The sequence below is a fragment of the Ipomoea triloba genome, chromosome 1 (genome assembly GCF_003576645.1).
Source record: "Ipomoea triloba cultivar NCNSP0323 chromosome 1, ASM357664v1".
Lineage (NCBI taxonomy): Eukaryota > Viridiplantae > Streptophyta > Magnoliopsida > Solanales > Convolvulaceae > Ipomoea > Ipomoea triloba.
The window spans coordinates 18,011,058-18,024,678 of NC_044916.1; the positions used below are offsets into that span (position 1 = coordinate 18,011,058).

The 13,621-nt window shown below is 42.4% G+C and overlaps 1 protein-coding gene across 1 annotated transcript; it reads right to left on the reverse strand.

Moving 5' to 3' along the window:
- Positions 1-8,083: 8,083 nt before the first annotated feature.
- Positions 8,084-8,950, reverse strand: LOC116009596. The gene has a single exon (XM_031248765.1). It carries the CDS (start codon positions 8,948-8,950, stop codon positions 8,084-8,086), a length of 867 nt encoding a protein of 288 aa, XP_031104625.1.
- Positions 8,951-13,621: the final 4,671 nt, after the last annotated feature.

Here is a 13,621-nt window from a genome sequence, read left to right on the forward strand (position 1 = left end):
TGCCTAAACTCACTAACCAACCAGGACCCAAAGTTTGGGTACCTAAATCTGCTTGATTTGCATACAGGACACCAGGGACATATGGTTCATTGACAGTGGATGTTCGAGACATATGATGGGAAATCTAACACTGCTAGAGAACATCCATCCTATCGAAGGTCCCTTGGTGACATTTGGCGACAACGAGAAGAAAGGACGCACCAAGGCTGTTGATGAGATCCATAAGAATGAATTGGTGATCAAGGAGGTATCCTACGTTGAAGGACTCAAGTTCAACCTCCTAAGCACGAGCCAATTCTGTGATAAGGGCTACAAAGTTATCTTCACCAAAAGCAAGTGCCGGATCATACAAGAGGAATCTCTCGAAGTCGTCCTGGAAGCAGCAAGGAAAGGAAACATGTACATAGTAGATTGGAGATTTGCCAAACCATCCCTATATATGCTAGCAAGGAGCAAAGAGGACTTATGCTGGGATTGGCACAGTAAGCTCAGTCACCTGAACTTCAAGACTATCAACAAGCTTACTAAGAGGAACCTAGTGGAAGGACTGCCCAAAGTTATGTTTCGAAAAGACAAGATTTGCGAGGCATGTCAACGTTGCAAACAGATTAAATCCTCTTTCAAAACCAAAGCCGAGACATCATCTACTAGACCATTAAGTCTTCTCCATATGGACTTATTTGGCTCTACTAGACCATTAAGTCTTCTCCATATGGACTTATTTGGCCTAGTAGATCCACCCAGCATGATCCATATGGACTTATTTGGCCTAGTAGATCCACCCAGCATGAGAGGAAGGAAGTACACTCTTGTGGTAGTAGATGACTACACAAGATTCACCTGGACCATATTCTTAACCAAGAAAAGCGAGATAAAAGTAGCCTTACCAAATCTTCTAAGGCAAGTTCAAGTTAAAAAGGATGTCTCGATACTCAAGATTCGGTTAGATCAAGGAGGAGAGTTCGTTAATCAAGTTATCGAGAGCTACTGCAACGAAAACGGAATTCATCATCAGTTCTCAGCTGCTCGAACACCTCAACAGAACGGCGTTGCTGAAAGGAGGAATAGAACTCTCAAAGAAGCAGCAAGGACCATGCTCTCACAAGCCAACATGCCACAAGGATTTTGGGCAGAAGCAGTCAACACAGCATGCGACACCCAAAATCGGTCCTTGATCGTGAAAGGAGCAGGAAAGACTCCATATGAGTTGTGGAACGGGAGGAAACCGAATGTAAGTTACTTCCACACATTCGGATGCAAATGCTATGTCTACAACAATAGAATGACTCATTTGAGGGCATTTGACGAAAAGGCAGACGATGGAGTATTTTTGGGATACTCATCAACAAGCAAGGCTTTCAGAGTCTTCAACAATCGAAGATTGGTGGTTGAGGAGTCCATAGATGTCTCTTTTGATGATAGAGCATCAGCAGATCAACCATCAAAGACAACAGAAGCAACTGAAAGTCTTAGGGAAGTTCAGCCGGAAACTATCGAGAGATAAGATTTACCTCTCGATGGGAAGCAGCCGATAGTTCGAGACGTAGCAGAACTTCAGTCAAAATCAGACGATGAAGAGATCGCAAAGAAGAATTCTCCTGACTCAGTTGATCCAATCCAGATCATAGATGATCCTCCCACATCCCAACCTACAACCGAGGAGTCAACTAAGGAGCCACAACCCCATCTAATATGGCTAAGAAGTCACCCCGCTGATCATGTAATTGGAGATGTATGTGACAATGTTCGGACCAGATCAGCATACAAAGAAAACATGCTTGTTTGCTTTCTATCTCAAATAGAGCCTAAGGTGATCGATGAGGCTCTAAGTGATCCAGATTGGGTGCAAGCCATGCAGAAGGAACTCCATCAGTTTGAGAGGAACAAAGTTTGGGAACTAGTTCCGAGACCTCATCATCAGAACGTCATTGGAACAAAGTGGGTTTTAAGAAATAAGATGAATGAGGATGGAGTTATTGTTAGGAACAAGGCCAGACTTGTTGCCAAAGGTTACTGCCAAGAGGAAGGAATAGATTTTGATGAAACCTTCGCTCCGGTGGCACGTCTCGAAGCCATTCGCATCTTTCTCGCATATGCCGCCTTCAAAGACTTCAAAGTGTATCAAAAGGATGTCAAGAGCGCTTTTCTGAACGGACTTCTTGAAGAAGAGGTGTACGTTGAACAACCTCCGGGTTTCTTGAAGGACGTGGGAGCTGACAAAGTATACAAGTTGAAGAAAGCACTTTACGGCTTGAAACAAGCTCCGAGAGCTAGGTACGATACCTTATCTTCTTTTCTACTTCAGTGTGGGTTCACCAAAGGCCTAGTGGACAAAACATTGTTTAGAATCAAGGATGGGGATCATATCTTATTGGTGTAAATCTATGTGGATGATATTATTTTTGGAAGCACCAATCCAGATCTGTGCGAGAAGTTCTTCAGTTTGATGAAAGGAAAGTTCGAGATGAGCATGATGGGAGAACTCAATTACTTCCTTGGATTACAAGTGAGACAACTTAAAGAAGGTATCTTCATCAACCAGGAGAAATACACCAAGGATCTGCTCAGGAAATACAACATAGAAGGGAAATCCTCAGTCAAACTACCTATGGGAACCTCTCTACGCATCGATGTTGATAGTGAAGGTCGAGAGGTCGATCAGACTACATATCGAGGTATCATCTGATCTCTTCTTTAATTAATTGCAAGTAGATCAGATATATCCTTTGCAGTAGGTGTATGTGCTAGATTTCAGGCAAATCCTAAGGAAAGTCATCTCAATGCATCTAAAAAGATCCTTAGATATCTCAAGGGTACGCAAAGTGTTGGACTTTGGTATTCGAGAGGTGGATCTTTCGAACTTACTGGTTATTCAGATGCGGACTTTGCCGGTTGCAAAATTGATCGAAAGAGTACATCTGGGACATGCCAGTATCTAGGTGGGAGACTTGTCTCATGGTTTAGCAAGAAACAACACTCGATAGCTATAAGTACCGCTGAGGCAGAACATGTAGCAGCTGGAAGTTGTTGTGACACCCCAACTTTTCATAAGTCGAGATAGCTAAACTTTAACGCAAAAGCTGCCTATCTCAACTATCAAACACACATAGCGGAAGCGATTTATAACCTAAAGGGGTATGATGCCACATCTAGGTAAGAAAAGCATGGTCTAGATGCACAGTCTAACCAAAAACTGAACCAACTGTATAGATATAAATCCTCAAAACATGTCTAAAACATCTGAAAACTAAACAAGAGTACATATAGTCTCAACACTGGCACACAGGCTCGAACATAAAGTCTAAAACAACAAAACTATGTCTAAGCTGCCTCATATAGATAAGCTCTAGCGCGCTCTCGCTTAGACTTATTGCATACTTGGAAAACATACAAGAAACCATTAGCAAAAGACTGCTAAGCAACCACCAATCACACCCGCAAGGAAATATAGATATATAATAAGTTGTAAATAGGTTTACACACCCATATAGAATATAAACACCAACGAACTGTTCAATACTTGAAAATCGGATACTCAACAACAACACGCTGAATAAAGGATAAACCAAGACTTCTCAACAATACCAATATTCAACATAATTGCACAAGGCAACAAGATATCAACAGAATATCAATCGAATCAATATTACAATAAAATACTCAAAGAAACGATCAATAAGAATACATCCAAGAATAATCAGCAACCAACGAGATATGACATAACTCAAGAATCAAGTAAAGAGACCAAATAGGCCTCAACCTAAGGATAAGACCAACCCTTACCCTCCAACCAACACCAATCCTCATACCAATCACCAAACCCAAACTCAATGGACGGAGGTAAGTAATACCCGAATCATAAAGGCAAATGGTGCCCAAATACATAGAGGCAAATGGTGCCCAAATACACGAAGGCCAATGGTGCCCAAATACACGAAGGCAAATGGTGCCTGAATACATAGAGGCAAATATTCCTCAACTACTTGAATGGCAAATAATGCTCATATACACAAATGGAAAATGATGCCCATATATACAATGGCAAATAATGCCCATATACACAATGACAAATAAAGCCTCAAGAATACACAAAGATACTCAAAGATCCACCATCCCCATCCAACCTCAACCTCAGCCCAAGAACAACCACTGAGAGTGTTCATCTCAGATATGAACACAAACCAACTCCCAGATAATATAATCAAGGATTCAACAAAGCAAGAGATTCAAAAGATGGACCAAGAGGCAGGAATAAATACTCCAGAGACATGGTAAAATACCCAACAAAATACTCCAACAAGATTCAGAACAAAAGGGGAAACAACCAAACAAATAAACCACAGAACAGGTTACTAGGACCAGAATGCCAGCAGACCTAACGGAACTCCCCAGCGGATCCCCTAGCTCCGCCGCACTCCTCCGCAAGAAGGAGGCGGACCACCCTGGCGGAAGACCCACCTCCGCCATCCTCTACCGCCACACACTTGCGGAAGACACCAACGAGGCACATTATTCAGTTGAGTTCCTCCGTAAGTGTGATCCAACCCCTCCTAGAACAGATCAGACAGAATACGAAATGTTCAGATCAGAATACAAACATAGGATCAGATTACTCAGATTATAACTCCCAGAAGCCAAATAAACAAGGAATCCATACCAATAAGTATCCATAAACATCAATAAGCAAAGGATCAAGAACACAAGTTCATAATCCATCAAGAATGACTTTACAGACAACAACAAATAGGCTTACAGCAAAGAAATCATCAGGATTCCAATACACCAAATAATATCATAGATTGAGAGTGTAAAATAGGTTTTAGTGGACATGATGGTTACCTCTTGAAGCACACTCCACCCAAGAACTCTCAATCTTCTTCACAAAGCTTCACCTCTACCTTGATCATCTTTTCCCCAAAAGATCCCCAAAAGAACAACATAAGAACTTGTATAAAGATTATGAAAATAACATGATGCAAGGTATACTCTTAGAGATAGATACTTACCCAAGCCCCAACAATCCTAAAAGAGCAATCTTGACTTGAATATTGAAGGTGAAATGGAGACCTATCTTTGAAGGAGAAGAAGATGAAAATGACATGAATGAGTAGGGAGAGAGAGAGAGAAATCTCTAGAAAGTGCTAAGTCTTGAATATATATACCATAATACACATATACATATATGTATATATTAGGGTGGAAGATTTAATAAGGAATGGACTCAACTCTTTATATATATATATATATATATATATATAACAATTATATGTACAAGAATAATCATTGGGCCAAACAATTTATCTCTTAAATAGATGAATACATAGAATGAGGAGAAAGCCCATAACATTAGGAATTTAGTGTAGACAATATATATATTAGCATAAGGAATTGGGCCATCATATAAATACTCTTACTTAAAAGAATTGTAAGGATCCAAATTAGAATAAATCCCTTACAAGGATTAAATCAAGAACTGGGCTTGTGAATAAAATAATTAATTCCGGTTTCGAGAAATATATATATATATATATATATATATATATATATATATATATATATATATCAATTGGAAAGACTAAGCCCAATTAAATCAAATGAATCATCCGGCGGAAACGATTACCGGTCTCAAGGCTTGAACGAATTTATGGGGTGTTACACTCTACCCCCCTTAAAAGGAGCTTCGCCCCCAAAGCTCATAGCTCACGGAAACCTGAAACGGAACGGTTCAAGGAAACAAGGAATTGATCGAAGGTTAAAGAAAAGGATTGCTCAACCAACTTAAGAACATACTACACCACTAACTCTTAACCTCCTAACTTACCCAACCCATGCATAGCATGCAAGAACTAAACTAACTACTCACCTAGGTCAAATAAAGGGTTTCTAATATGAAGCTATCACGAGCATGAAAAACTCCCAACTAACCTGGGTGGCCTCCCTGTGATGAACTGCCTAGACCATGAAAAGGATAAGGGTGCTGATACTCGGGCGGAACCTTAATGCCTAGCTTGGCCTCGATGAACCTAGCTTCCACCATCCGATGCATCTCCTGCAACTGTAGAAGTACAGGGTCAACTGGCAGTGCTGAAGCCATAGGGTCATGCTGCTCCTTCCTCCGATGCTCTCGGTCAATCTCATCCTCAGACTCCTCCTCCTCCTCAGACTCTTCCTCAGACTCGGCGTTCTCCTCATCGTCATCCGCTTGTCTGGCCTGTTGAGGCGCGACCAATCCTCTCAACCTTTTGTAGGGAATGTGGAAGCGCTCTATAAGCTCCCTGCTCTCATCCGTTGGCATCCTGCTCAACTCGTGAGCCGTGACATACTCATTCCCTTCCACTTGAAACAACCCACAGTACTGTAGACTTGGCGCATTGAAAGTGCTATGAACCGGCTGCCTAGCTAGCTCCCCAGTCACATTCACCCTCTTCCTCTGAAAGATCCAACTCAGAATCATCCCATAGGGTCGGTTGCGATGCTTGGCCGTCTTGCAGAACTCCTTATGAGAGATCATCAAACTGGGCAAGTCAAACTTAACTCAATGCTTCAGAAAATATGCAAAGGTACACTCCATCCCTGCTACCTCCTTACTGTTGTTCCTGTTCGGTAACAAACTCTCTCCTACTAGCAAGGTCAAAATCCTTTGCTCGCTAGTCAGGTCATGCTTAATAGGCCTGGCATCCAACGTGATGCCCTCATCTCGCCCCATCATATACCGCAAATAATCTCGGAAACCCACCTCCTGCGTCTCAATCCATTGGTGACGCTCATACTAACTCACACCTCCTAACGGCAAACTGAGTAATCTAGCAAGTCTAGGAGGGTCAAAGGTAATCTTTACGCCCTTCACTATCGAAGTGAGAACAGGCACTTGGTTGACTTTCTTGACCTTCATATTCTGATAAAACTGATGGACCAAGTTGGGATAAACTACGTTCTCAATCCGCAGGAATTGTTCCAACAAGCCTTGAAAATTTAGCATGTTCACGAGTTCAGGCGAGAAATGTAATGGGTCAAGAGCCTTACCATCGATAATGGAATATTGAATGTTTCTTTGACCTTCACCTTCTCCAGCCTGATTTCTTCTTGGCATGTTACAACTGTTGCCCACTGAACCACCTGCTATGGTAGGGATGAACCAGAAACAAAGAAGAGATGCACTGGTGTGTGTTGTCAGCGATAGACGAAGAACTAGTCTGCTTCGTTGACGGAGAAGATCCACGGAGAACCCTGGACTGTTCGCTGCTACGGGGGAGAAGGACGGAACAAAAGGTGCCGATTGATCAAGATATAGGGTTTTAATCCAAGTGGAAATGGGAAATGACGCATGTACCCTCCCACCTTGTGGAACCCTTCAACGGAGTACCCTGGCCCGTCAGTTCACCATACTTCTTTTAGCGGAACCGTCTAACGGAAGACGTTGGTCTGTCGTCTCCTTCCGCATGCACGCCCGAAGTATATTAATGGAGTGCCCTGCTCCGCTCACCCTATCCTCTCGGCCACGCTTATCCGAAACAGCAACAAAACGCGATCTTGCGACCTAAAACTAACGAGTTAGCACGGTTGGATGGTTCGGTCCCTCTGCCACTAGTCCTTGAATGCGGGTTCGAGTGTCAGCATGAACATCAGTCTTCTCCTTGCTTGGTCCCTTCTTTTCCCCTTTTTGTTTTCTCGGTCCTGACTTCACGAACTTCTTGATCGCATCCCACGAGATGGGATCTTTGAACTTACTACCTAAACGTTCCCTAGCTAACGAAAGATCGCCTAAGGGTCGCTTAAAGGTCTAAATATCTATATGCACCTTAGAGAAAAAGGTCCTAAAGCAACTATATGCCAAGTAATTTAGAGATTAGGCTCGGAGATTACCTTCATTAAGCCCACTAGCCTCTGCTTGGGTCCGACCCATCACAAAGATCTTCTTCTGCTGTGGCCCAGCTTGCTGCACTCGGCCTCCACTCGGCTTGCTCCCACCACTACCCTCGGGCTCCTTGAAAGATCGGGTTGCCATCGGGGTTCCTGGGGTCACACTTGGTCTGGACTAGGATGATCCTCCCTTCCGGGAGATGCACTCATAAGCTCTGTGCCCTCACTGACCGCAACTAAAACACTCAACCAAAAACCCTTCACAGTTCTTCCCTGGGTGGTCTTTCCCACACCTCCTACAGTAGAAGTGCCGCTCTCGGATTACGTCACCCCTCGGTCCTTGCCCCAGGCTAGGGTGGGAAGCACCTCCACTGTTAGCACCACCCTTCTGAAAAATTCCTCCTGAACCGGAGCCTCCAGGTCTATGCCTCTTGGGGTCGGGTGTACCACCCTCTCCCGGCCTCTTAGAGCTGTCTTGTGCTCCTCGTCGGATGGTCAACACGCGGTAGTGATCCGCTGCACTACTGTAGGCCTCACTCATTGTCTGGAATTTGAACACGACCAGCGCCATACGAGTGTCCAAATTCAGCCCAGCTACAAATCTATCGATCCTTCTCTCCTTTGTGGGGGCCAATGTCGGAGCAAAGCGAGCTAACTCCAAGAAGCGCTTGTGGTATTCCTGCACAGTCCGCGATCCCTGCTTGAGGTGTAGGAACTCTTCCTGCATAGCAGCCTTCACATGCGCGGGATAGAAACGGGCGCGCATCTTGTCCTTAAAGGATTCCCAACCGAAGCCCGACTCCTGCCTCATTGCCGACCCTTCATGGATCCACCAGAGATCAGCCTCCTCGTGCAGATAAAAGCTAGCCATCTCCGCTTGCTTGCCTGGTGGACATTCCACCACTTCCAGGATCTTATCGAAGGCTCTTATCCACTCTTCGAGGACCACGGGATCCTCCTGCCCGGCAAAAAAGGGTGGGTGCTGCCCCGCCACCCTCCTAACGAGATCCGACTGCCCGCGTTGGTTGTTTTGAACATTCGCGTTACCCAGAAGCTGTGTGATCTGCGTCAGCTGTTGCAGATTTTGCATCAACTGCTAGGGAACCTAATGTTTTAGTGGGACACATCTCAAGCAAGAAACTCATAGGTAACCGGAGTATATGTGATGCGTACACGGATTGCTTCCCGCAATAAGTGCACACTCAAGGAATCACTCAAGAACCTTTCGTGTCCAAAAGAGGATCTTACCTTGTAGACTCTTGGATTTTGAGATCCCAACTCTACAAATGTCTCACCAAACTAACAAATAATACTCTCAATATGAGTAATAGTATTCTTTTTGGGTTTTTTGGATATGTGTGTGAATATAAAGAACAAGATAAGGGGATAAACTAGCTTCTCACTAGCCTACCAAGATTGAATGCTTCTCACAAACAACCTAAACTTCAATGCACTTCTCATGCAAAGAAAAGAGAGAAATTTCACTCAAATTGAATTCTTACAAGGTGTGTCAAACCATTGGGTTTATGGGGTATTTATAGGGGAAAATAAGGTATTAAATATTCTAGGTCACTAATCCCACCAAAATAAAAAATTACAACTTTGTAAATGTAATTCCCACCCAAAATTAGAAATACAAAATAATTCCCCACCCAAAATTAAAATACAAAATAATTTCCCACCCAAAATTAAAAATACAACATTTTGCAAAAGTAATTTCCACCCAAAAATAATAAAAAAAATACAATTCTTGCAAACTAGTTTCCCACCTAAAAAAAATACATCTTGCAAATAATTTCACACCGGGAAATTTGATCTGATATTGAAGTCTGATTATCTTCCTTGATTGGAATATTGTTACCGGGCCACTCGAGACTTTCAATGAATCATTTATTGGTTACATTTGGGTCGCATCAATATGTTAGTCCTCTCCATTCGAATACTTTGATCCATTTCGGGTGTCTTAACAACCGATTTACCATGTCTTCAAACCCAAATTCCCATAGCACGCTCGGATCAAAGTATTTTCCTCTAATTAAATTCTCTGACTTATATACATCTACAAGCGCCTATTGTTCATGAGTTAAGCCTCGGAGGACCCTTGTTCCTCTTGCATTAGGTTCAACTTGTGGTGGTGGAGGTGGTGGTTCTACTCTTGCCATTGTTTGGCTTGTGCTTGCTTCCTCATAATTCTATTTCAAGGCTTGCTCTTTGGTTCTTCCCATTTCCTAAAAAAAGCGGTAAAGTGCATTAAAAATAAGGAAATGTAAGTCTGAACTCCACGCATAGGGAACCTAATGTTTTAGTGGTACACATCTCAAGCAAAAAACTCATAAGTAACCGGAGTATATGTTGGTCCTCTCCATTCGAATACTTTGATCCATTTCGGGTGTCTTATGAACCGATTTACCATGTCTTCAAACCCAAATTCCCTTAGCACGCTCGGATCAAAGTATTTTCCTCTAATTAAATTCTCTGACTTATATACATCTACAAGCGCCAATTGTTCATGAGTTAAGCCTCGGAGGACCCTTGTTCCTCTTGCATTAGGTTAAACTTGTGGTGGTGGAGGTGGTGGTTCTACTCTTGCCATTGTTCGGCTTGTGCTTGCTTCCTCATAATTCTATTTCAAGGCTTGCCCCTTGGTTCTTCCCATTTCCTAAAAAAGCGGTAAAGTGCATTAAAAATAAGGAAATGTAAGTCTGAACTCCACGCATAGGGAACCTAATGTTTTAGTGGGACACATCTCAAGCAAGAAACTCATAGGTAACCGGAGTATATGTTGGTCCACTCCATTCGAATATTTCGATCCATTTCGGGTGTTTTAGCAACCGATTTACCATGTCTTCAAACCCAAATTCCCATAGCACGCTCGGATCAAAGTATTTTCCTCTAATTAAATTCTCTAACTTATATACATCTACAAGCGCCAATTGTTCATGAGTTAAGCCTCAGAGGACCCTTGTTCCTCTTGCATTAGGTTCAACTTGTGGTGGTGAAGGTGGTGGTTCTACTCTTGCTATTGTTCGGCTTGTGCTTGCTTCCTCATAATTCCATTTCAAGCCTTGCTCTTTGGTTCTTTCTATTTCCTAAAAAAAGCGGTAAACTCCACGAAAAGTAAGGAAATTTAAGTCTGAACTCCACGCATAGGGAACCTAATGTTTAAGTGGGACACATCGTAAGCAAGAAACTCATAGGTAACCGAAGTATATGTCGATGCTCTCCATTCGAATACTTTACTCCATTGCGGGTGTCTTGGCAACCGATTTACCATGTCTTCAAACCCAAATTCCCATAACACACTCGGATCAAAATATTTCCCTCTAATTAAATTCTCTGACTTATATACATTTACAAGCGCCAATTGTTCATGAGTTAAGCCTCGGAGTACCCTTGTTCCTCTTGCATTAGGTTCAACTTGTGGTTGTGGAGGTGGTGGTTCTACTCTTGCCGTTGTTCGGCTTGTGTTTGCTTCCTCATAATTCCATTTCAAGGCTTACTCTTTGGTTCTTCCCATTTCCTAAAAAAAGTATTAAAGTGCATGAAAAATAAGGAAATGTAAGTCTGAACTCCACGCATAGGGAACCTAATGTTTTAGTGGGACACATCTCAAGCAAGAAACTCATAGGTAACCGGAGTATATGTTGGTCCTCTCCATTCGAATACTTTGATCCATTTCGGGTGTCTCAGCAACCGATTTACCATGTCTTCAAACCCAAATTCCCATAGCACGCTCGGATAAAAGTATTTTCCTCTATTTAAATTCTCTGACTTATATACATCTACAAGCGCTAATTGTTCATGATTTATGCCTCGTAGGACCCTTGTTCAACTTGCATTAGATTTAACTTGTGGTGGTGGAAGTGGTGGTTCTGCTCTTACCATTGTTCGGCTTGTGCTTGCTTTCTCATAATTCTATTTCAAGGCTTGCTCTTTGGTTCTTCCCATTTCCTAAAAAAAGCGGTAAAGTGCATGAAAAATAAGGAAATGTAAGTCTGAACTCCACGCATAGGGAACCTAAAGTTTTAGTGGGACACATCGTAAGCAAGAAACTCATAGGTAACCGAAGTATATGTCGATGCTCTCCATTCGAATACTTTACTCCATTGCGGGTGTCTTGGCAACCGATTTACCATGTCTTTTAACCCAAATTCCCATAACACGCTCGGATCAAAATATTTCCCTCTAATTAAATTCTCTGACTTATATACATTTACAAGCGCCTATTGTTCATGAGTTAAGCCTCGGAGTACCCTTGTTCCTCTTGCATTATGTTCAACTTGTGGTGGTGGAGGTGGTGGTTCTACTCTTGCCATTGTTCGGCTTGTGCTTGCTTCCTCATAATTCTATTTCAAGGCTTGCTCCTTGGTTCTTCCCATTTCCTAAAAAAACCGGTAAAGTGCATGAAAAATAAGGAAATGTAAGTCTGAACTCCACGCATAGTGAACCTAATGTTTTAGTAGGACATATCTCAAGCAAAAACTCATAGGTAACCGAAGTGTATGTCGGTCCTCTCCATTCGAATACTTTGCTCTATTTCGGGTGTCTTAGCAACCGATTTACCATGTCTTCAAACCATTTCGGGTGTCTTAGCAACCGATTTACCATGTCTTCAAACCCAAATTGGTGTCTTAGCAACCGATTTACCATGTCTTCAAACCCAAATTCCCTTAGCACGCTCGGATTAAAGTATTTCCCTCCAATTACATTCTCTGACTTATAAACATCTACAAGCGCCAATTGTTCATGAGTTAAGCCTCGGAAGACACTTGTTCCTCTTGCATTAGGTTCAACTTGTGGTGGTGGAGGTAGTGGTTCTACTCTTGCCATTGTTCTCCTTGTGCTTGCTTCCTCATAATTCCATTTCAAGGCTTACTCTTTGGTTCTTCACATTTCGTAAAAAAAGCGGTAAAGTGCATGAAAAATAAAGAAATGTAAGTCTGAACTCCACGCATAGTGAACCTAATGTTTTAGTGGGACACATCTCAAGCAAGAAACTCATAGGTAACCGTAGTATATGTTGGTCCTCTCCATTCGAATACTTTGCTCAGTTGCGGTTGTTCATTTACCATGTCACGCTCGGATTAAAGTATTTCCCTCCAATTAAATTCTCTGACTTATACACATCCACAAGCGCCAGTTGTTCATGAGTTATGCATCGGAGGACCCTTGTTCCTCTTGCATTAGATTCAACTTGTGGTGGTGGAGGTGGTGGTTCAGCTCTTGCCATTGTTCGGCTTGTGCTTGTTTCCTCATAATTCCATTTCAAGGCTTGCTCTTTGGTTCTTCCCATTTCCTAAAAAAAGCGGTTAAGTGCATGAAAAATAAGGAAATGTAAGTCTGAAGTTCACGCATAGGGAACCTAATGTTTTAGTGGGACACATCTCAAGCAAGAAACTCATTGGTAACCGTAGTATATGTCGCTCATCTGCATTCGAATACTTTGCGCAATTGCGGCTGTCGATTTACCATGTCTTCAAACCCAAATTACCTTAGCACTCTCGGATCAAAGTATTACCTCCAATTAAATTCTATGACTTATACACATCCACAAGTGCCAATTGTTCATGAGTTAAGCCTCGAACGACTTTTGTTCTTCTTGCATTAGGTTCAACTTGTGGTGGTGGATGTGGTGGTTCTGCTCTTGCCATTGTTCGGCTTGTGCTTCCTTCCTCATAATTCCATTTCAAGGCTTGCTCTTTGGTTCTTCACATTTCCTAAAAAAAGCGGTAAAGTACATGAAAAATAAGGAAATTTAAGT